At 40.8% G+C, this 24,959-nt stretch overlaps 2 protein-coding genes across 3 annotated transcripts in view; both read right to left on the minus strand.

Annotated features, from left to right (window-relative positions):
- LOC147336918 (protein NLRC3-like) overlaps positions 1 to 24,959 on the minus strand; it is a 1,139,417-nt gene that overhangs the window by 635,043 nt on the left and 479,415 nt on the right. The window lies entirely within an intron of this gene.
- Positions 48 to 4,867, minus strand: LOC147336932 (phospholipase D1-like). Of its 2 annotated transcripts, none has more exons than XM_086285694.1 (4): positions 4,273 to 4,867; positions 3,734 to 3,982; positions 3,217 to 3,310; positions 48 to 2,874 (listed from the first exon to the last, which is right to left on the minus strand). In XM_086285694.1, the coding sequence occupies exons 1-3, from the start codon at positions 4,492 to 4,494 to the stop codon at positions 3,257 to 3,259; spliced, it is 525 nt and encodes a 174-aa protein (XP_086141820.1). In that variant the 5' UTR covers positions 4,495 to 4,867; the 3' UTR covers positions 48 to 2,874; positions 3,217 to 3,256. The 2 variants fall into 2 exon arrangements, with proteins under 2 accessions (XP_086141820.1, XP_086141819.1); XM_086285693.1 differs by having other exon boundaries at positions 49 to 2,878.

The raw sequence follows: 24,959 nt of genomic DNA on the forward strand, positions 1-24,959 counted from the left end.
AGAAAATTGCTCATTGATTACTGTCCAACTGAGTCAATGGTAGCAGATATGATGACGAAACCAGTCTCAAAGTCTAAGTTAGACAAATTCTCTGGATTCGTGTTTGGAATATAAGATGTTTTTTTTGGAGGATTGTTTTTCCCCCCAACCTGTGTACAAGTGGGGGTGTTGGATTATGTGTCCACAGGTGTTTGTACTTTGTGCCTTAATAAAATGACGGTAAAAGGCCCCGCCCATATCCTATCCATGTCTTATCATGCAATGACTCTGTGAATGGACTGGAGAGGGGTTGTGGTAGAGTCCTCCGTCAGGAATGAGATGTATGTGTCGACTTTTTATTCTCCCTTAAAAGTATTATGCCATAAATGCTGCACAGGGCAGCTCTGCTAACAATTTCTAAACACAAAACCTCTTCACACTTCTAACATGCACATTTACACAACTAAATGGCAGTATTGATGAAAAGAAACACATTCAACAAATCCATTTAAACCTTAAAACAAACAAAAGGAAGCATCTCTATGGACAAACAAACCCCTCCACTTGGTTTGACCTGCTGATGTCATGTGTGACATCAGCAGGACTTTAAAATGAGGAAATGCCGGGCGGGCGTTTCCCCACACCTGACCCTCATGAAGACTGAAAAGACAAACAAAGTAAGAACAAATGACTTAATCTGTAACATAATAAAATGTAAAGAAACATGTAACTGAGTATTCAGCTTCATTTGCAGAATGTTTGATTTGCCAGCAACTGAATGCTTCCACACACAAACCCGGCATAGTGAGTGAAGCAATGTTACTTAACAAATAGCAAATCATAGCAAATACATAGAAACAGAATAATGTGTTTAATATGCAAAAGAAGAAGAAGTAAACACATATGGGACAAATGGAGACCATTGCAGCTCATCCACCAGTGGGGTAAAAAGAGCAACCAAGAAAGTGGCAGCCTGCACGGCCACAGATGTGCTGGAGGAGCTAGAAGCTCTACCCATGGAGAAACTCCTGGAGAACCTTGCTAAGCCTAACAGGGGACAGGTACTTCTGCCCAACCTGGCAGCCACAAAGTGAACTCATTTAGGTAAAGATAACCACATGCACCTAACCAGCCTGCACCAGCCTGACATTTCTTCCTCCTAAGTAAAAACAAATGGATGGATTGAACTTAGAGTCTCAGCTCAGTTTTCTATTTTGACCACCTGCACCCCAAGATACTCTTTTAAAAAGTGTTGTTTTCAGATCCCTTTGAAGTTCATAAAGGGCCTGTTCATTTTCATTCAGATGTTTTATTACATAAATGTTACTGTTTTCTTTTGATTTATGCTCCCACTACACTGCACCTCTACAAACAACAATGCCACGGACTGTCAGCTGCTTTTACATGCTGTGAACATGAGTAGGTTTGATCAGAGTTTCAATTATCAAAGAAAAGACAAACTGAGCAAAAAGAAGGAAAAAAAGACCAACTTCTTCCCAACTGACAAGAAAAATACTCGTCATGTTTTCATAATAAAGGATCAGGCTCCCCATTTATGACAGCTTGGACCAATAATGTATGTTACACTGATGCTACTGTAGAGACAGGGTCAACATCTCTATTTAAATATAATTAATATGCAAAACACAATAAAAGTTATACATGAATTATTCATTATTTTTACTATTGATAAAATTCATGTATACTAATCAAAGTTATACATGAGTAACGACATTATTAATAATGATTAATAATAATAATTCTAATGCCAACATGATGACTGTTCATAGCTCCTGCTTTGAAATACTGAACTTAAACATTGACCTGATGAAAGATCACAATTCACAGTGGCCCACTGTCAGAATCATTCTGAATATAAACTCATCGAGTTAATCTGAACCTTTCTCAAATGTGCTGTGAATAAATGCTGCTGCAAGCCACTGTGGGAAAGCTGTGTTATTATCATGGAAACATCTGTGACACATTCACAGAGGACGAGGACACAAAGGGACGACACGCAGAGGCTGTGTTCAAGTCAAAAATCCAAATCTTTAGTCCTAAACAGGCAGTGGTTACAAACAGGAAGACGAGCAGTCCATTAAACAGTCTACAGGGTCAAACATACAGAGAATTCAAACAGCTATTAAAAACAAATAACTGGACACTGAAAAACTTCAGTGATGTGTGAGGCACCAAAGGGAAGCAGCTGAGTATATTCAATGAATTATCTTCAAATACAAAGACAGAAACTCCTACAGGCAGCATGCAAACTGAGCAGGATACACAAAGATCAGAGATTACAAAAGAAATCAGAAAAGGATTTCAAACTTACTGAGAGCAAGGCCTCTGTTACAAATCTGTCTAATAGAAAAACATGCTGTACAGATACAATACGCTCAGTGTTCATGGTCATTTAAAAACTGGCTCTACCTGAACCACTTCAATATTTTATGAAGTCACTGAGTCGACCATTTCTACAGTTTGTTTCCTTCATTGCAGTTAGAGTGCGGCTGGTAAGGATGAAAACACACACAGAGCGTAAATTGTCTTTGTTAGTAACAAACGTCAGCAAAGAAAAGACAAAACACACAAACACTCTCATGATATTCATGAATCATTAGAAAGCATCCAAACATTCTGCTCGTGGACTTTTACAGTCTTATTTGCACTCGCTCATCTTCATAATCATCCTGATCAATACATGACAGGGGAGGCTTTGAGGTAGGCGGGGCTCTCTGCTGATGTCAGCATGAAAGGCAGGACCAGCGTCTGCCACATGTTGGTGAAACATCACAGTACACTGGCGTGGTTTCCTTTCCAGATGTTGGACGTTTGACACTTCAACGTTGAGGCCAACAAGAAGACACAGTTTTGGGTCGGGTTGCTGCAGGGTTTCTAACTGAGCAAAAGCAGAAGCACACAGACCAACAGGGATCAGATGCTGAGTGTTAGAGGAACATCTGTGCTGATCACTGAATGCTGCTGTGGTCTCTTGTTGAAGTTGGCTGGTGGGACAGTCTAATAGTGATATCCTGCCCATCGGAGGAACACTTTTAAAAACACATGCAATACTTTGTTTGTGTTACAGTCACAGTTTATGTTATTTTTGTCCTTTAAAAGTGTTGCTGTACTATAAAGTCCTATAATTTGAGGCTAAAATGGCTCAGAGAGTCTCTCTCTCAGAGGATCTCCTTTGAAAGTGGAGACGGCTTTATCCGCTGATCCACGTCACTTTACCTGGATGTTTTCTTTGAAGCTGGATGAAGACTCCTCTCCCTCACTCCTGCTGCAGCTGTGTGGTCCAGTTGGCCTCTGAGGTCACAGTCAACATCTGTAGCAGAAGAGGGCAAATAAAAGTCCAGGTTACCAAAACTGGGAGCTTTTCCAAAATAGAGCGTAACTGGACTTTTTCAGCCTTACAGGCAGATAGTCGTCTGAAGCTGCAGCTTTTTCTTTTTAGCTTTTTCCAATCTCTGCTCTCGGCTTTCTTTGAGAACATGTCTGCTTTCTTGGCATGGGTCTGTCTGCTGTTGGTGAAGAGACTAAATCCACATACTCGCTACTAAGATCTCCTCAAGTAGTCTCAACCAGATTACAGTTTAAGAGTAAATGTCTCCTGAGAGTTTCACCTTGGGGAGATGCTGTCTTGCTAACATGCAATCATGAGCATTAATCTATGAGGTGAAAAAGTAATTTTAAAAGCTCCAGCCACAAGTTTTATTTCATCTGTGTTTTGGTCAGAGTCCCATCAGACCTCCAGAATGGTGTCAGAGTGTTTTCTATCCACGTGATGAGCACAGGCCTCAGGTCCAGACCTCCACGGGCACCATAGCCTCTTTGGAGCTAATAGGTGCAAGAAGGTTTTGTTGGGATAGGAACTGAAGAGGAAACTGACGAGGAAGGCAAGGATCTTCTTCAGCTCCTCCGAGCCGGGACCTCTTTGTGTAGGCCAGCATTGGCCAGGTAGCCCTCCAGCATCGCTGGATGGCCGACAGTGGAAAACCTAGAGGAGGAGGAGAGAAACAGCAGCTTGGAGCATGTCTTTATACTGTTTAGTTTTTAGAGCCACAGACTTTCTTTTAATGTCATTGTTCAGGATCTATGACTGATTATGTATTTATTGTATTCCTCCATGACTGTGTGACAGCAAGTGGAACAAACCAGCTTCACCTTTGTTGATATGCTTGTAATTTTAATATTGATTAAATGGCCCATGAAATAATAGAAAGCTCATATATGAAAATGTATTTTAAGAAATAAAATGTTAATCTGAGTACAAAGGAGTACACTCACCTTCTGGTAGATGGAGGTGTAGCGAGCGCTGGTGAACATCCAGGCCTCCTCGTAGAACTGATCACTGATTGGATCCAAAACATCGATGGAGGATCTGTGTAAGCGCTGAGGATCGTCCTGATGGACAGAACAGAAGGAGAGTGAGACAAGTGAAGATATACTAAACAACACTGTGACATGAACTGAGCCACACACAGTTTGATTCACAGGTGATTGACACATTATTTGACCACGAGCAATCTTTTCTGGTTTGACGCCGTCTTTGTAGCCAGAAACCAGCTCTCTCCTCGGCTTCCTCCACTACACGCTTCCCCCACGCCAGTCTCCTCCGTCACTATAAAGGGGAGAGTCATGAGCGCCATCACCCTCACCTGTGCCGTCCAACGTCCCGCCACCAGCCTCCACTGCAGCAGGCCAGAGACCACACCCCTGCCACAATAAGTAAAAGTATATCCTTGCTGTACCCTTAATGCTAAATATGCTAAATTAACCGCTGCCTTTGCCCCTTTGGGATTATTCTTATGTCACTGGGATGTTGACCTTTGACCTTCACATTAGAGAGATGGGCAGACATAATTAGTGTATGAATTTTAAAGTAACAGGTAATAAAGAGAGTGTAGCAAATGTAGTCAGGTTTATTACTCTGTATCACACATGAGTGCCCGAGGGAGGCGGGGCTGACTGGGGAGACACAGGAAACAGAGAGACAGGGCTGACTCGACATGAAACGATGAAACGTGGGACACGGGAACAGAAACTAAACACAGGCTGAAATGAACACTGAGGGAGGGAGAACTAAGATTACTGAGAGCCTGATAAATAAGAAGAACAAAAACCAAGAAAAACAAGAGTCAAAGAAAAGCAAAAACACAAAGCATTGGGCCAGGACCCACTGCTGTGACATTTATATGTGATAAAAACATTAAAAACTGCTCAGATGTTGAAATCTTTCTACGTATACTTTAGGTTCAGCTCTCCAGCCTGGCATTTGGTTAAGCATGATTCAAACATTTGATTTTGTTTAACTGGTTTTAATTATAGTTACTTTTTGTGAACATTTGTTGCAGCATTTAAAAATACATCATTTATTTTCAAACTTTTATTTGATTTAGAGCATCATATTTGACCAACGTAAATGTTTTAATTTCATATAAAATAACTGAAGCAGTGAACTAAATATCTGAAATCTTTCCTTCCTTAAAAGTTATAATCCTACTTAAGTTATAGTGCAAACGCTTAAGCAACAAATATACTTGATGCTAATTAATTAATATTTCCCTTTGATGTTGCAACTATGCGGTCACTTCTGTCTTTAAACAAAATAATATTTTCCAGTTACAGAAATCATAAAGTCCAAACTAAAGTGCTACTGTTGCTATATGCATTTTATATAAATCATGGATGATGGTCCTGACATGAAGGAAGAGAAAGTTACAGGTTGCATCCTTTGACTTTGTCTCCGTGCCTTTGGGCGATTTTCAGAAGGACAGATGTTTCTGTTCAATTCTTAAATCAATTTTTTCAAACACAAACACTATTTTAAAGCTTCTAGAGAGTAAAATATTAATGATAATTATAATAACAATAATAAAAACAAAAGCTCTCAGATCCATCAAACCAAGCAGCAGAAAGAACAATAACTGAAGAGAAAACTTTAACCTTGTAGACTTCATTATGTTCCAGCTGCTCTACAGACGCTGTGACCTCGAACTTAAGCAGGTCGTAACGTATGTGCAGCTCAATAACTTCATAATCAGACCCTGTGGTATTTAGGCAGCAGAACAACTAAGAATAACAACTACAAATAATGTTTTTAGGTTTCTGTTGTACTGCAAGGTTCTGTACAGGAGAACCAAACCAAGAGCAAATATTACGTCTCATTTACACCTGAGCACGAAGAGCCATCAACATTTAGCAAATTGAATCATCTTTGTTTAGATGCAAGAAGAATCATATAGAAATGAAAAAGTAGAAATAGAAATCCAGAGCAAAGATATCCTCTAATTCAGCGTAGCACATGTGCAGCTGCTGCGATTCACGTAAGCATTCGGCTCGTCGCTGTTGCAGATTTTTCTCTCGCTGTTCTGGCTCACAGCGCTGCAAACACAGAAATAAATATCCCCAAAGCTGTGGAAGGGAGCTAATTAGTAAGAGTATTGTTACTCTCCGCAGGAGTAGTCCAGCAGTAGAAATCAGTCCAATAACAAGGTGTGTAACATCTAGCAGGGTGACAGAAAAACCCAGGGTAACTTCTAAGGACCTCAACGTCTCTCTCACATTGTGTTTTTTAAACATGCTTCCATTTGTCACTTCAGTCTTTACTCTGAAATACAGGAAGAGAAATCATGGCTGAAACAATTTCTCATGAAACCAGGGGTGTGGTCCAACAGTCAGTTTGGTGAGGAAGGTTCCTAACTGAGAGAAGTGACCCAGAAGTATCTGTGTAGCAGCCACAATGAATCCAGATCATGAGCTTTATTAACTGATCAAAGTCTCTTCTATCATCTTCTGTATCATTCAGTTTGCATTGGTAATGCCCATTATTGTAATGCTTTTTTAAGACGAGCAAAACTTTATTTCACTTTGGGTTAGCTGGGATAAGTGATGGATGGAGGGAATTTTACTTCAGCCACAGAAATCCTAAACAGGAAGGAGGAGCAGAGTTACAGTGGATCACTATCCAGCAGGGAAACAAGGTTTATTTCAATTTCTTGGCCATGAGTGAGATTTACTGAGTGGGCAAATTAGGGAGACGACACCATCAGATCCCGAGCCCTCCATGTGTTAATCAAGAGACGGCTGCTGTGCTACATCCATAAATAATGAATAAATTAGGAGCTAAAGCTGAAAGGACAGTTTATTTGTACCACCAGTGAAGATATTTTACATTTGAATTTTTTATTTAACATTTGCAAGATTCAATAACATAAAGAACCTGAACAAGAAAACATTTATGTGGATCAAAATACATTAAAACAAAAACTTTATAATAATAAACTTTATAATGTTGAAACTTTTCAACCAACTGATGAAAAGAAAGCTAACCACTTGACATGAACACTACAGTAGGACAGTTTTGAAAGCTTAAAATGGAACTAGGGGAAGAGTTTGATTCACAGCTGCCTCATCAGATTTTTACAGGAGATTCTATCTGAACTCTGTGGAGCCTGATCTCAAGCTTTTTGAGTCTGACACAGAAACCAGAGGATCTTTCTGTGTCTTCAGATTCACTGTGATCCAGTGATGGGAGTGATTTCAGCCCTGAGTGATCGCGCTGATGTTTGCACAGAGCAGACAATGAGGTGAATGTTTGGGCACATTGGTAACAGTGAAACAGTTTATTAGTAACGTGGGATCGTTTGTGTGCAGAGTATGAACTGAGATTCCTGAAGCTCTTGTCACACTGGTCACAGCTGTAGTTTCCTTCCATGTGTGTACGTTCATGAAGGTTACGACTATGTGACTGTGAGAAGCTTCTGTCACAGTGTCTGCACTTGTGTGGTTTCTCTCCTGTGTGGACTCGTTTGTGTGATTTAAGCTTCCATGCAGTGGTGAAGGATGACCCACACTGATCACAGAGGTGCTTTTTAACCCCACTGTGAATCAGTTCATGTCGTTTTAAGTGATGTGATGTGGTGAAGCTTCTCCCACATTCTTTGCAGTATTTCAGTTTGTCTCCAGTGTGTCTACGTTGATGTGTTTTAAGGGCAGCTTGCCGACTGAAAGTTTTTCCACAGAGGTCACAATGAAAGTCTTTCCCACCACCACAGTGATGACAGGGTTGAGAACTGGATCCATCTGTGTCGCTCTGCTTCTAAACAAAGACACAAAGACAGTGTAAGTCAGTCCTTCAACATTTGTATCCTGAACATCGCCTGAAATAAAGAGCATCTCTGCAGACGTCCAACTACATTTGACTGTTTCAGTTAACACACTCAGTTTACTGGGCTGCAATAACTACAATACTACCACCATAATACTACAGTAATACTAAAATCATAACTGAAAGGAAAATCTGAATAATCACTCAGAGCTGCTTTTCCATGCAGTAGAATTGCTAACATGCTAACACAGTTTAATGAGCAGAGTTGTTCCAAACAGTCAGGCTAAAATGACAAGATAACAATATAAATGCATACCTCACAGTAGCTGCACTTGTAGAGTCTCTTTCTGGTGTGGATCTGTTGGTGTCGTCTCAGGTCATGTGGAGCTTTAAAAGTCTTCTCACACAGGTCACATTCATAAGGTCTCTCCTCAGTGTGGGTAAACATGTGTTGTTGTAACTGTGCGTCTGTTGTAAAGTATTTGCCACACTGTTCACAGCAGTACACATCATGTCTGGTGTGAATGCGTAGGTGTGTATTTCGGTACTAGTTTTAAACCTGAAGGTGGAGCGTGGCACCAAACACCTTAAAGGTCTCTTATCCCCACCTGCTGGTAGTTCTAACACATTACATCCAACCTGCTGTTAAAGATAATTCATGACTGTTCAAACACTAAAATCATGCACACACACACACACACACACACACACACACACACACACACACACACACACACACTTTTATAATTTAGATTATTTTGTTGTTTCCTATTACATATTTCTATAATTTGTATAGATTTATACAGAATTATTCAGTGATAATAAATCCTATGTTTGTTTATTCTAAAGGAACCCCGTTAGCTTCCACAACAGATGTTGCTCGTCTTCCGTCAAATACTCACATAAAATATTACACAATAAAGTGGATTCAAGATATCCACATAATTTCACTCTTACATCCACAGTGAGGTTTCACAATTGTTCAAATATAAGCAATCAATAATAATAATAATAATATCAATAACATTGAGGCACATTACACAACTTTCAAAAACAAATCATGTCTTACAATATTTACAACAACTAAAAGCTCTGTAAATCGGCTTTTAAGTGTTCATTGAAGTTTTGAATAATTCTCTAATTTTTTAAGGCAACTTATTCCACTTAAAAGTTGCTCTAAATGTAACAGTTTAACAAAACGTTACTTTTAACTCGAGCATTTACTAAATTGCAGCTTGTTGAAAACTGTGTAATATGATGATGTATTTCATCTGGATACTGCAGCTGAGCAGAATAAATGTGGTGTGTTTAACAGAATTGCTTTCTTTAGAACTACAAGTAAGCCATAGAATATTTTAGCCTGTACAGGAAGCCAAGAAAGGTTATTATGCATTTTATCAATATTAGTATAGTATGAACATCTTCACACTAATCTGGACGCCTTATTCTGGACTAACTGAAGTCTGTTAAGATCTGTCTTATTAGCTGCTGACCAAATGATTGAACAATACTCCAGATGAGACATTACTAGTGCATTAATGACATCTTTCATAATGAAGAAGTGATACACAAAGAGCATTTCATAGCCATAGCTATGCCTTGTCGGCAGAGTTATGTGACATTAGTGATGTTTGTACTTTCAGCGTTAACTTGGTTTTAAAGCCTTTAAAATATACGCCGTTCAATAGTCGACCTTAATCTGACAGAGAATGTGATGATTTTGTGGATAATTAAAGTCAGTCATATATCCACAAACACAACAAGCTGAAAGTCAGTGATGCTGCTCGGTTTGCAGTCCTGAACATCACGGCACAAGCAGGATTCACTGCACTGTTAATGTTAGCTGTGTTATATTGCTGCCTCTGTTCGGTGGTGTCGAGCCAAACGCACTTTAACGTGTGTTTGAACGAGCTGACGGTTCACTCGTTAAGCTGAAAGAAAGATGCTTTAATCACAGCAGTCACACATGTGTCCACTGCACCATCTGGAACTCTTCTTGTTTACACTCGTAATAACACAAACACTAAATCCTGCTTCTCTGGTGCTGTTGTGTAGCAGTGTGTACACCTGAGACTGTCACCTGTCTGTCTGTCCTGCACTCTCTCTCTGTTTCTTTCTCTCTGATTGTGGAATAAAAGTATGAACATGTGTTTATAAGTTACACTTGTGTTTGAATCCTGCAGCTTATCACACATTTGATTTCCATGTGTGACGACTGCAAGTGTCCAGAGTGAGGACAGACTGAGGGAGCCACTGCTGCACATCATCTGTGAGGCTTTGCAGCCCTGATGATCCACCAGGACAAACTCAGCAGTGTGTGAGGAAGAGGAGGAGGAAGAGCCAGCAGCAGCTGACAGATGGAGAGAATAGACAGACTGTTCCCTGTTTGTGAAGGACTGCTAGGAAAGTTTAACATAACTGTCTGTGCTGAATCAGTCTTATTAGGTAATGTTCAAATAATGTGATCATCCCAGTGTTTCCAGTGTGGGAGAAAGTACTCAGGGCCTTCAAGTTACACACTATGAAAGGCAGCAACAAGTTTAATGTTCAGAAACCTAAAGTCTGTATCAGCAGCAGAATGGAACTAAAATAAATGTTGGTTTCAGTTCTATGAAGCTTTGAGTATTTTGGATCAGCAGCTGCTGTGTTTGTTGCATCATATTGCTGTAACTGTTTATATGCTTTATATATTCTGAGCTAAGTTGATCTATAGTGTTACATGATACACTCTCAGAAATAGAGGTACGAGAGAAGAACATTTTTGTACCTATAGGAACATTTTTTTAAATGTTCCCTTAAAAGTACATTACTGGTCTTTAAAAGTCCAGAAATGCCCCTTTAAAGGTTCAATCTGAAATAAAGTACAAATCTGTATTATAAAAACTTAAGCAGCAACTTCTCCAGGTTCCAATATTTATGCAATTCTCAAACCTTTTGGCCACGACTGTATAACCTCTTCTGAAGTTTAGTGGATATTATACATGGTTATGCTCAGGATGTGTCGGCCAGTTTCCACTGGAAACGCCTTTTGGTTAAACTGTCAGCGAGGAATTTGCATTTGCACTGTTACATTTTTATATAACTTTAATGCACATAAACAACAGCTGCTTGTTTCAGTGAAAATACATTGATGGCTTTTTAATAAAGTTGTGCAGCTGTAAAGTATTTTGTCTGGTGTCAATTCTATCGTCAGCTACATCGTTATGGCAAATGTTCAAATGTATATGGTGATAAATATCTTTGGTCATATGGTCCTGCTCTGTCTGTCACCTTCTGTGTTGAGCTCATTGTTTCCTCTGTAGTGGCTGAGCTGAGTCCAAGTAGCTGAAAATGTTCCTCTGCTGCTCCGTCAGACTCTCCTCCTCCTGCTGATCAGCTGGGACACAAAACAGATCTTTGTTAGGCTCCACACTGCACTGAAGAGTCAAAGTGTCTCATATGTTCATCTGACAAGTAAAAGAACACATTTTTGTTTCCCGAGGTGGGCAACTTGTTGGAAACAAACACAAAAGGTTTGAGCACTGATACCTGCCATTGCTGCCATTGAAAGATGCAACGCCAGCAATGTGGATTGGTTTGAGTCTTGACAATCCACATTGCTGGCATCTTTCAATATGTTTGAATGCACCAGTGTAAGTGCAGCCACTCAGACTCAATGTGTTCATAGAAACAGGTGCACATGTGTCACGAGTTCATCCAGCAGTAGCTATGGTACTTGGCCACAGGGGGCAGCAGTGGACTGACCTGCATTCGAGACTGCTCCAGCTGCTCTGTGACAGTCAGTAGATCTGCTACAAATTGCAGATCATATGCAAGTTTTGGAAATGACATTATAAATATTCCTAACTTAGCCACGGCAGCCATGTTGATGTATTACCTATATTGGCTGAAAATGTTCATTTGCAGAGAAAAGACACAGGCAGACTGTGCTTACAGGACAACAACAACAACAATCTTTATTTATAGAGCACATTTAAAAACCAACGGCATGCCAAAGTGCTTAACATAGAACAAATTAACACAAGTATAATCAGAGTCATAAAAATAAAAGTGTAGAATTATGTTCACAGGAAAAAGCCACCAATAGAAAAAATATAACTATAGCACATAGCTATAGCACAATATAACTGTGCCATCAACACACAATGGGGATAAGACATACACAGCGCAAATAAAAAGCAAGATAGGAAAATTAGTAAAATAAATCACTGCAGACAAGGCCAGCATTTAACCGGTAGAAAACGCAAGATTAAACAAATACGTTTTAAGCCGTGATTTAAAAGATTGAATAGAGTCAGACGCCCGAATGCCAATGGGAAGGTTGTTCCACAACTCTGGTGCGGCCAGGGCAAACGCTCGATCACCTCTAGACTTCAGCCGAGATCTAGGCTGCACCAACAGTAACTGTGAGGATGATCTTAAAGCCCTAGCAGGAACATATAAGCTTAAGAGTTCCTTAAGATAGCTCGGTGCTGTGTTATTAGTGATTTTAAAAGTAAACAGCAGAATTTTAAATTGGATACGGTATTTCACAGGCAACCAGTGCAAATCAGCTAGGACGGGAGTAATGTGGGCAAACTTCTTAGTTTTGGTTAGAATGCCTGCAGCAGCATTTTGGACTGTCTGTAATCTATGGAGGAGGCAGAGTGGAGTCCAAAATAGAGTGAATTGCAGTAATCCAGCCTCGAAGTTACAAAGGCATGGATGAGTTTTTCCAGGTCTTTATGCGGGATGTACTGCCTGGCCTTAGAAATAAGGCGGAGTTGGTATAAACTCGATCTAACAACAGCAGACACTTGTCTATCAAGTTTAAATGAGCTGTCAAGTAACACGCCCAAATTCCTAACAGTGTCGGAAAAGGAGCTAGTGAGAAAACCAAAAGCATCACGAAGTTTGGCACGAAGGACGTCACTGCCAAAGACCACAATTTCAGTTTTCTTATCATTAAGGATAAGAGTATTTGCCAGGAGCCATTGCCTGACCTCACACATGCACCCTCGAAAACTATTCAAGGACAAAGCTAGGTCATCATTTAACTCAAAGTAGATCTGAATGTCATCAGCATAATAATGAAAAGCGATGTGATATTTCTCAAAGATAGCGCTTAGTGGAAGCATGTACAATGAGAACAGAGTAAGGCCTAACACAGATCCCCGAGGGACACCACAACAGACAGGTACAGCGGAGGAAGAGGAAGTGACCAAGTGAACCGAGGAGAGCCGATTGGACAAGTATGATTTAAACCAATCCAAGGCAACACCCTTGATGCCTACAGCGTGCTCAAGTCTCGCCAATAGGATTTTATGATCAACCATATCGAAAGCCGACGATAAATCCAATAGCACTAGGACCGAGGAGCGCCCATTATCAGCCATTAGTAGAAGGTCATTGAGAACTCGGAGCAGCGCTGACTCAGTGCTATGATGTGGTTTGAAGGCCGATTGGAATTTATCATTAATGCTATTCTCATCCAGGTAGGCCTGGAGTTGAAGCAACACTATCTTCTCAAGAATTTTGGCCAAGAACGGAAGCTTGGAAATCGGCCTATAGTTCGCATAATCATTATAATCGAGGTTCCTTTTTTTAAGAACAGGCTGAATTATAGCATGTTTAAAGGCTGATGGTACGCAACCAGAGAGCAAAGAAGAGTTCAAAAGGGACAATATACTAGGTCCAATTGCACTAAAACAGTCCTTAACTATACGAGATGGAAGAACATCATATACGAGATTAGTATTGTTCATTTGTTCAACCAGACGCTTAAGAGTAGGGAGTGAAACGGGTTCAAACTGATAGAAGGAAGAGGAACAGTCAGGGGTAAACGCAGAGCCTGTCATTAAAGGAAGAGCAGATTTAAGAGATGAGACTTTATCTAAAAAATAATTTAAAAATTGTTCGCAAAGAACCGTGGAGCACGGCAGCGGCATAGTGGGGCAGGGGTTGACCACAGAGTTAAAAATTTTAAATAAAATTCAAGGATTGTTACCATTGGTAGAGATAATTTTTGAAAGAAAAGCTGCTTTAGCCATTTTGGCAGCAGTTTGAAACTTCAAGCGACTAGTACGTAGGATGTCGTAAGATGCCTGGAGTTTATCTTTCCTCCACCTTCTCTCATCCCGCCGACACGCACGTCGTAGAGCGCGAACAGAGTCACTTAACCAACATTGTGAGTAAGTTCTGGGGCGCTTCATTTTAATAGGTGCCACAGTGTCGAGGATGGAGGAACATGTAGTTAACAGGGTATTGGCAAAATTCTCAACCATATGAGGGGTAAGACAATCTGACGTAATAGATGCAGAATACACAAAAGAAGCAGAGAATTTCACCACAGTATCAGCATTAACAGTACGCACATCACATAATAACGTTACATGTTATTATGTGATGTTACTGAAATCATCATGAATAACAGGAGTGGTGATTCCTGTAACTTTGTGTATATAATTTGGCATTTCTTACTGATGTAGGCCAAAAATAAATACATAAACTGAGCACCTGATGGCTTTGAACTTTTGTTGTCCATCTTCCATTGGTTTGAATTTTGCGCTCCAGTACAAACACAAATCCCCCAACCCGAGGATCAGCACAATTAACCTAACAGACCTACACCTTAGTTCACAGATTCACTTTGTCTAAGGTTGATTTCTGGGATTTCACACAACCCAGGATTCAGATCGTGAATCCATGATGGGCTTGGATTTACATCATTATAAATGAAATGTGCTCTACTTGGAAGCAGCCGGCCCCGCCCCTTTTGACGGGTTGTGTGAGACTTTAAATCATCAAACTGTAAATTATAAATTTAAATTGTTATTGATCCTTTACCCTGAGTCCTAAAGTGTAGATTTATTTTCTTACTCTTCTTATATTTATTGTTTGTTTACTTGCACCGCTGTAACTGCAGCCTCGTCGTCTCGTCTCTCTATATGCTGGACTGTCTGTAGCGGAGATGACAATAAAGTTTACTTTGACTTCAGCAGCGCGCAGGCGCACCGAGGGCTCTCGCGCTCACTTTATAGAATTTAGAAAAAACATGGGTGCAGATTATAAGTCTGTATCATAATATCTGTTTGTTGTGTTGTTTTTATTTTGTGAGTTTGTTATTAGATGCCGCTCCAGCCAGCCAGAGACTCCCCGCCGTAATAAACTACGTATTCTCTTATTGCTGTTACCAAGTTCCTGTGAAAAGCAGATTTTTCCCACTGCTTACATTTATGGATATAAAATAGCTAAAAGTATTAACATGCCTCAGAGAAATCACTAATAACACTAAGGGCTGGACGGATTTGATTTGCATTCTTCAAGAAGAGTGTGGTGTCATCAGCTAGCTGGCTGATGATGAGCTCCTTATCAGCTGTGCTGATTCCTTGTATAACAGGTCAAATCTCGGGGTGGAGTCTTAATCATTTTAATTGAGCTATTGCCATTCGTGTACAAGGTTTTGATAGCTTTACAGAAAAATGCCAAATTTTTCCAAAGAGTGGAAAATAAATTGATGTTCAATTGTATCAAAAGCCTTTTAAAAATCCAGGAAGAGAATGAAGCTATAGTCAGATACCAAATCAGAGTAATCAAGTAGATCTAAAACCAGTCTCATGTTCTTAGAAAGGTGTCTGTTTCTCATAAAGCCTGATTGTGTCTCATCGATAATTGTGTCCAAGAACTCTTTCATTCTGTTAGCAAGTACTAAAGCCTTAATCTCATAGTCATCATTGAGCAGACAGATGGGTCTCCAATTATCAATAAGAAGTAAGTCTTTGTTTGGCTTTGGAATAAGTGTTATGAGACCCTGAGTAAGAGTAGGAGGGAGGATGTTATTCTCTACACTTCCTATGAAAAGCTGCAGTAAGAACGGAGCCAGGAGATTAGAAAATGATTCATAAAACTCTGCAGTTAAACCATCTGTGCCGGGAGATTTGTTGGCCTTAAGTGCAGAAATAGGATTACAAACGTCCTCCACAGTCAGAGGGCTGTCACAGTGACTTCTATCTTCCACAACAATAGTTTTTAGGTTTTTAATATTATTGAAAAACAGCGTTGAGACATATATATATATATATATATTCTACTTTTCTAAATGATTGACTATTTCAATGGAGAACCTAAATGACACGGACCCGTGTTTGTTATTACATATCTCTATTTTGAATGTGACAAGTCTATCATTGCCTGTTATTCATAGGTATTAACAGAGTTTTTGGCCTTTTTTTCCTCTGTAACAGTTAATTGACTCTTTACAGTGGCCTGCTATGGTTAATAATAACATGTTCAGTCATGAGTGAAATCAAAGCTTTTCTTCACTTTAGCATTTAACATTCCCAACAATATAATGTGATACCTTAATTAAAACACAGCTAATAAAACACAATTTTCTTAATGCAAACATCAGTGACTCAACATTAGCAACCAAAGGGTTCAGTCTGCAGCTCACACTCATGTGAAGCTACAGCCTCCCCCTTTAGTCTCTGTCATCCTTCTGCTCCTGCACAAACAAAGCAAGACAAAACCTCCACCCTTCTTCTACAGGCTGGGTGAATTGTTGTGGACATTCACTAATCCTAAAGTCGGCACCGTTTTTGTCTCAGTATCAAGTCAGTTAAACTTTTAGTCGTCAGTCCGTCACAGTCCAGTCACATGCATACATCCACACACATTCATACCAGATATTGCTGATAATGGAGTCTCATGCGCAGCCTATTCGAGCCTCCATCACCAGCAAGATGACGTCATCATTTTAAAGGAAAACAGCTCCTTGTTTTTGGACTGGATTGACTCGCTGCAATCCTTTTAGGCTCAGGACTTCTCATGTGATCAATGTCACATATAAGTGAATTTCTCCCAAGCCCATTATAATCATGGAGAAAAACACTTTGCCACTGTTTCCAGTAAGAATATTTTATAGCGCTTTAAAGTTCAACCTCTCAGGTCTGGATTAAAGAGCTGATTTGTTAAATCGGGAACTCACAAAATACCAAAATATCACCACCGGTGGATCACACCTCTCAGATGTTCTTATCTCAGTGCACTGTAACAAAAGCACAAACAAACGCAACCAATAAAATACTAATAAAGTAACAAATACTGGGGCCCATTGCAAACATGTCCAAGCATAAAACCATCTTTCTCTCTCTTAGAGAAAGAAAACAATCCAAACCTCACTGATAAAATCAACCTAGTGTCAAGCAAAACCCAAAAATCAACCAAAACTTCACCAGAAAGTTTTCCTCCCTCCCGGGACAATATTGTGCAGGAATACAGGCACCGTAACTCCTTTTGCACTGACAAAAACATGTTGGATTTACTTGATTCAATAGTGGACACTGGTTGCACACAAAGGTTTTGCTTTGGCAGAAACTTAAACAACTGAGTTAAATCAACACAACCTTTTCATATTCAGTAAAGCTGCATGTTGTGTTCATAAAACACGATTGAAACATGTTCAGATGGAGTAAGTTGAGCTCCTGGAACATTTTAATCCTTCAATTGAAATTGAATGGGTCTACAACAACTACCATCCTCCTATCTCTATCCTGGTTGCAGCAGGGCTGGGAAATAACCCTGAAGTGATAGGTTACCAGGCAGGGTACACCCTGGACAGCTCACCAGTCTATCAGATAGAAACACACAGCCGTTTACATTCATGGATAATTTAGCCCAGGACCTTCTTACTGTGGAGCAACAGCACTAACCAGCATGCCAACAATGGAGGAAATACAGGAAAGCTATGATTTCCTGTATTTGAGGCAGAATTATTTTGTTCTTGCCCTTGACAGGTTAATCCACAATAAATAGCAACAGCATGCATGTGGTGTGTGTGTCGTTGTCTGCCTCTTATAACTCCAGTGATTTTCCTGTAGTTTGAAATCTTATGCGGTGTTGACACAATAATTTGTTGTAAACCAGGAAATTCCCAACTGTGGTAGAAAGCACAGCTTAGCCTTAGCAAATGTTCAAAGAAAAGTCGTCACTTCCTGATTTCTGCTTCACTGATAAATATTGTCACACTGGGGTTTTTGCAAATGATATCAGTGAGCACTGTGTGGCAGCTGGAGTCAGACAACTGAAGCTCCCACAATCAAGACCACAAACAGCTTTCAAAGGAGATTTGAAGCTTTTCTGGCAGCAAGCTTCATGATTTATGGGACTGGAACTGGAACAGAAACTACCTGATCACCAATGGTGAGCTGGCATGGAATTATTTTTATGACATTTTATCAAAGTTATAAATAAGCATGCCCATTAACACATAGTGAGTGAGCATGTTGTCTTCCCACGCAGTGAACAGCGGATGCTAATGTTTTTGTCACTTTTTACAGAGTCAAACTCAAAGTAAGGTCAGTGCTTCCACGCTTTAAACGCTGCACGCTCACACTCTCTCCACACTCGATAGATTATCCATTGTTCATCTGCACACAGCTGCGGTTTTAGTAACGCAGTAACGCAGCGTGCTTACGGGAAAGTAACAGTAATCTAATTACCTTTTTTGCAATAGTAATCCCTCACTTTACTCGTTTCTTGGAAAAAGTAATCGGATTACTGCCCATCTCTGGTTGGAGCTGTGCACTTGTGGGTTCCACCTTGTGTACACGTTTATCTTTGCTGTGTGTACTTGTACCTCTGAGTGGAAGCTGAACTCTTGAGTTCGAGTATCGAAGCATCAGCTGTGACGTTAAAGTCCAAACAGCTCGTTCATTTGACGTGCAAATGAACGAAGGTAACGCCGTTTTCATGTGGATGTGTCACTGAGACACTTTCCACATCCACAGCTCACAAAATGGGAAAACTATAGAAGTATAACAATGAAGAAGTTACTATGTTACGGGTCCCAAGGATGAAGACCTCGATGACAAATATGTTACCTGTAAAAGCAGGTGAAGAGCAGAGTAAGGAAGACACGATGCGTCTCTGCTTTCCTCCAGAACGTGTCTGAGTCTGATTTATTTCACACAAATAAATGCTATAAAACACTAAACATGAGCTTTCAATATACTGTTCAGCTGGTTCCTCATTCACATCAATTACATTTACTTATTTCACAACATCAGTGAAATATACTCTTTTTAACTGGTTCAGTTTCTCAAGTTCACACTTCTTTCCATAACAGCTACATCCTTTTATCATATCAATAAACACATCACATTGTCTTCTGCAGTGTCTTACTGGCTAAACAGTTCTATTCAATAACAGCATTGGTAAATACATTACATTTGTTCCCTCCAGTAATTTACTGGCAAAATCACTATTTAGTGCATCATGAAACACAGCTTGTTGAATCAACCCATGAATGCCTCTGTTAGCTACACAGAGTTGCTCAGAGTGCTTGTGTTACACTAGCTAATCTACTCAGTCACTTTAACAGAACTATTAACATTCACATCTCACAGAACTGATTTGATTGGAGCATTACAACACGTTTGCACAGAGCATAGGAGCGCACTGACTCTGCTTCACGAGCGCTCCACCTAACGAGCGGGCTCGCGGTGCGGTCGCGCGGGACACTCCTCTGGTTTTCTCCCGTGTTTACATATAAATAACTTTGGCGGACCGCCTTAACTCTCCCATTCACATTAACGTGGGTAACCATGGTGACAATAAACAACATTTTCGGTGCGAGCACCGTGTACCGACCTGTAAAAGCAGGTGAAGAGCAGAGTAAGGAAGACACGATGCGTCTCTGCTTTCCTCCAGAACGTGTCTGAGGAAGCAGCGGAAGGTGGGCTCCACTTACTGCTCCCCGAAACCCCGGAGCAAGCACCAAAGTTCCGCCCTCACTGCTTTCTAACATAAAATGAATCCCTGTTACATGGATTTTCTATCCTCTTAAAGAAACTGAAAATAAATACATATAGCAATGAAAAATGTCCCGTTACATGAGTGTTTTACACAAAATAATATTCATGTGGTCATTCCCTCACAGGGGTGCCACAACTACACTGCTGTTTTGACAGAGACACAGTGTGTTTATCTAACTTGGCTGAAGCCAAAGTTCTCCAGACAAATTCAGTCTGTTTCTGCCAAGTGTGAACTCACTGGATGAGCGCCAGATACACAGAATCAAAAAGGGATAAATTACTTTTCTTATGTCATGTTCCCGTCACAAACTGGCTCAAGGAGAGGGGAAGCAGGAGTCCACAGATGAAATGTTCCTATAAATAAAGTGGAATTTATTCAAACTTTACCAAAACTTCAACACATCAAATACAAGCAGTTCAGCAGGGAGTGGATGTGTGTTGCATGTGCCAGGTGGATGCAGAGAGAGGCCAGGGCCACGTTCAAACCTGAACACGCTGCATAGTGTTTTGTTCCATTTGTTAGGGATGAATGAAATGCTTCCTTGAAAGGATGTGTGCAGTCACCAGTGGGCGTGGAAGCATGTGCGCCCTCATTTGGTGGGTGTGCAAGAAAAGTCATTGTTACGCCCCAGTCTAGGGGTACAGGAACGCAACACAAGTTTGGAAGGATTGCCCCGCCCTGGTCCCCAAAACCATACACAAAGGGAAACCAATTTCTTAGTGAATCGTGATTTATTTTTCTACACTGCAAAAAAAAAGCTCCGGGGTGAACAAAGGCCAAAATAACAAACAAAACAAGCTAAGTCAGGAGAAGGTGTTATCTAAAACCCTATGTGAAATCAAACATCAAACAAAAGACAAGCGCTACACCTAACTCCCTAACTGAAATAAACAGGAGAAAACAGTGCAAGGAAAAACAATAAGGCAGCTCACCCCTTCTGTTGCAGTGCTATTTACAATGAAAACTAATGTACACACTATATACAAAACTCCGAAAAGTCGCAAAAAGTCACAGGCACAAATGTCTCAGGTGTTGGAGGCCAGGGTCAGGTCTGCTGCTGCTGTCAGTGGCTGCCCCAGGACAACTGCTGGTGAGGGATTTGAAGAGGATCACATGGCCAGGGGACCAATCAGCAGCCGTCAGCTCATCCACTGCGGGACCTGCAAAACTTAAAGGCACAGACAACAACAGCCACCAAAACAGATTATGGACAGGGCCATAACAGTCATCCTGTCACACAGCAATGCCTACATAAATCACACCACTCTGCTTAAAATAATAATGTTTAGTGAAGCAGGTGAAGCAAAGGGCTGCTTTTAATAGGCTGGGAGACCCAGGTGTGCTGCTTTAGCTGCTGAGCCTCTTATGACAGAACAGCGGAGAGTGGTAAGAAGGGAGGAGGGGGTCTGGCTGTGTTTGTGAACGATAGATGGTGTAACTCTGGGCATTTCTCTATCAAAGAGACGCTATGCTGTAAGGACATTGAGCTGCTAGCGGTTAGCATGAGACCGTACTATCTACCACGAGAGTTTACACACGTGATTATGATAGCTGTGTATGTCCCGCCCTCTGCTAACGCTGCAGCAGCCTGTGAGGTCCTGCACACTGTAACCAGCAGACTCCAAACACAGCACCCTCAGGCCCTTTTCCTGATCTCTGGGGACTAGTGGGCCTAGTGCAGGGGTCAGCAACCTTTAACACCCAAAGAGCCTTTTGGACCCGGTTTCCACGCAAAGGGTCAGGGTTCGGGAAAACACTGGGAGCCGCAAATACTTTGTGACATCTAAAATGAAGATAACACTGTGTATATTGTTTTTACCTTTATGCTTTGTGTGAACAACTACAGTGTGTTGCTTATGAAATCCATGAAGTGCTACAGAGAAAATTACATTTGATTTATGTAATGAACACATTTTGAGCTCTTAAAGAAATATAACAAAGGAAAGCTGAACTACAATGATCCATGTAGCAAACACAAACTGTTATATCGCCTTTGGGCTTTTGGAGCCTCGACCTGACTTTTAAAAAAAGCGCGTTCATGCAAACATCGTCGGGTCTGCCGTGATATGTTTACAACGGGACTTCTGCTCCTGAACCTCTGCGCACAGCGTCTGCAGGTAAGGTAACTTTATTTAGGTAACTTTATTTAGGTAACTTTATTTAGGTAACTTTATTTATACACAAAGGCAAGGTAAATTTGCTTTACAGAAAAATGACAGCATTTGACATCCCTTTAAAAACACACATACCTAGTAAATATATAAAACTCACTGTGACACATACTTTAATATTTCGAATCAAAAACAGTTCTTATTTAATTCAGTGACAGCAACGGGGACAAAGCTGTTTTTATAACGCTTTGTCCTGCATCTCGGAAATAGAAACCTCCGTCCTGAGGGAAGAAGCTGAAATTCACCCCTTAGAGGATGGGAACCATTTTTAAGGATTGATAAAGCCATCCTCTGTACCTGCTCAGATGTAATGAACACATTTTGAGCTCTTAAAGAAATATAACAAAGGAAAGCTGAACTACAATGATCCATGTAGCAAACACAAACTGTTATATCGCCTTTGGGCTTTTGGAGCCTTGACCTGACTTTTAAAAAATAATTGGAAAAAAGCTCTATGCTGCTACAAAATGAAAAATAGATTTATTTTTTTTGAGAAAAAAAAGTAATAGAATATAAATGTATTTTTATATTCCAATATCACAATAATCTTCCAATGTAGAACTACAAGTTAAAAAAGAAGTAACATAAATCAAATCCACTTCAGCTAAATACTTCTCATTTATTTCCATCTTACATGCTGTGACTGCAGCCATTCCCACATCTCTGTGAATGGGACTCATGGACATGGATCAGTGGTTGTTGATCAATGGTCCTGAGAATCTGCATAATTAAGATGAAGGAACGGAGCTCCCAGCCCATCGTTCCTGCAGCTGCTTTCAGTCTTTATGCAAATGTCCTGTTTGTAAGACTGAAACCTGCAGCTGAGACTGAAGACGTCACCTGATGATGACGACACGTTTCTCCCACAAAACGCTGCGTCCAGATGAACAGAAGCAACAGACTCACTTTCCTGGATGATTGAGATGCATCAAGACTTCATTGTGTGTTACTTCTCATTCAGCACAGACACATTATTCCTGTTAGGTCATGTCAGCTGTCACTCAGTACAAGCACAACTGTGAACAACACAAACTTCTCTTCAATGTGTCACAGAAACACTAAGTGTGAGAGCCTGTATGACACACAGGACAGACTGTAAGCTCTGCTGGCTGCACAGCACTTTGTAGCAGTTTTCCAACATGTCCTCCACCCGTGATGTCAGTGGTGGGACCCCAGTCACAGCACTCAGCACCACCTCCTTTAAATGGATTTTATAGCAGTTCCTCCCGTTACTCGGTGCAACGCTTCTTAAATGTGTTTTTGCAGGATAAAACACAGCAGGTGGTGTAGAGAGGACGTCAGCTGACGGAGCAGAGGGAGGCAGACTGTGGATAAATGACAGAGTGAGAGGAGAGCAACCATGACAGAAGCACAGGTGTGGCAGATAGAAGTGGCTTTATAGACACTTATTGTCAGTCCTCGTGCATGCTGTGGAAATAAGTGTCTGTGTCATGAGGTGACATGTGAGCTTATCTTTGGTCAATAAAGCTGAACGACCAGTTTTCACTTTGCTTGTTACGCTTGTTTAGTGACGTCTGGGTTTCTGTGGAGCCCGAATTTTGATGAGTTCTGGTGAAATCATCTGAGATCATCTGAGCATCGGTGAAGAGTCAGCAGAGAAAGTGTGGGACAGAAGTTTGCTTTGGACACATGGACTGAAATCAAAAAGTAACAAACAGGATTTCCAATGGACAGTATGGAGAAGTGAAAGTACACAAAGGCTGTGCTGGAACACGTGTGTTACACTTTTTGACAGCTGAGAACAAAACACAATATTTTGCATCATCTCTGCAGTGTCTCTTCTTTCCTCTGCTGTTGTGCTTTTAGCTCCAAACTGTTTCAAATGGTTTGTCAGCAAGCTGACCTCTGACCTCTGCAGTACTAACTCCTGACCCGTACAAAGAGCGGGCGTTTCTGACCTTTGACCTGCAGCTGTATGTCTCTCAGTCTCAGTTCTTCTCTCCGTCACTGATGGAGCAGGTGTAGTTGCTGCTGACAGTCAGTCGTTTGTTTTCTCAGAGTGAGGCTGAAGTCTGAACTGTTCAGAGCATCAGGTCTCATCAACGTGCGCTGCTGTAACGCCGCTTTGTCCTCTGAGATCACCAGGTATGAAACCTGAGTGCTGACAGAGCAGCATGTTCCCCCTCATTCACCTCCACCACCACAGCCAAGGCATGCTGGGAAACTGAGGACACACAGACGGAGAACTGAAGTGTCTGCTGTGTGTTCATCTCAGAGTCCTCACAGGTGACACATTAGCTCCAGAACACCAAGCCAGGTGTTTGAAGCCTGACAGGGATTCTTCCCATCCAGAGGGAGGATTTAGCTGCACAACAATGAACATTAGTGTGTAGTTTAGAAACACAGACTGTGCCTGCACTGCATCTAGTGAAGAAAAGTGTTACTGCCAGAGAACGAGGCTCCTTTAAAGCAGCTGATATTAAGGTTGAAAAATCAACAATAAGCTGATGTAATCAACGTTTCACAAAATGGTCAGCAGCTAAAATCTGGAGCCGTTCTTTGGTGGTAATTAACAGTTTGTTCTTGTTAGCTAATTATGTAATTAAAGGTAGCAGCAGAAGCCTTGTGTTGAAAGCCCATTCACTCACACATTCACACAGTATGTGTGTGTCTGTGTTACACTGTGGACATCCCTTCTGTTGGAGCGCCATCTTGTGGCAGGTTTAAGAAATGTTCTTCTTGTAAATCCAAACTGATGCACCTCCATAGCAGACTGTGGAGGCTTTCAGTGACATGAAGACTTGATTTATACTGTCATATTCTCCTGTTACACAAAGCACAGCACGCTGAACATGGATGAACTGAAACTCCCAGCATCTGACTGAGGAAAAGCACAAATCATTCTCACACTGACTCCTGCTTGATTTTAGATTTGCTTT

Source organism: Aulonocara sp. 'chitande type north' Nkhata Bay, linkage group LG3 (assembly GCF_057382095.1).
Source record: "Aulonocara sp. 'chitande type north' Nkhata Bay isolate Kocher_YH1m ecotype deep benthic linkage group LG3, A_spYH_male_GT1.1, whole genome shotgun sequence".
Lineage (NCBI taxonomy): Eukaryota > Metazoa > Chordata > Actinopteri > Cichliformes > Cichlidae > Aulonocara > Aulonocara sp. 'chitande type north' Nkhata Bay.

Excerpts from the sequence above, each read along its gene's own strand:
- LOC147336932 (XM_086285694.1), bottom strand. The coding sequence starts at position 4,494 with ATGTGTCAATCACCTGTGAATCAAACTGTGTGTGGCTCAGTTCATGTC. Across the intron at positions 3,983-4,272 it reads ACACCTCCATCTACCAGAAG|GTTTTCCACTGTCGGCCATC; the intron begins GTGAGTGTACTC and ends CTCCTCCTCTAG. Across the intron at positions 3,311-3,733 it reads ACTCTGACACCATTCTGGAG|ATGTTGACTGTGACCTCAGA; the intron begins GTCTGATGGGAC and ends CTTCTGCTACAG.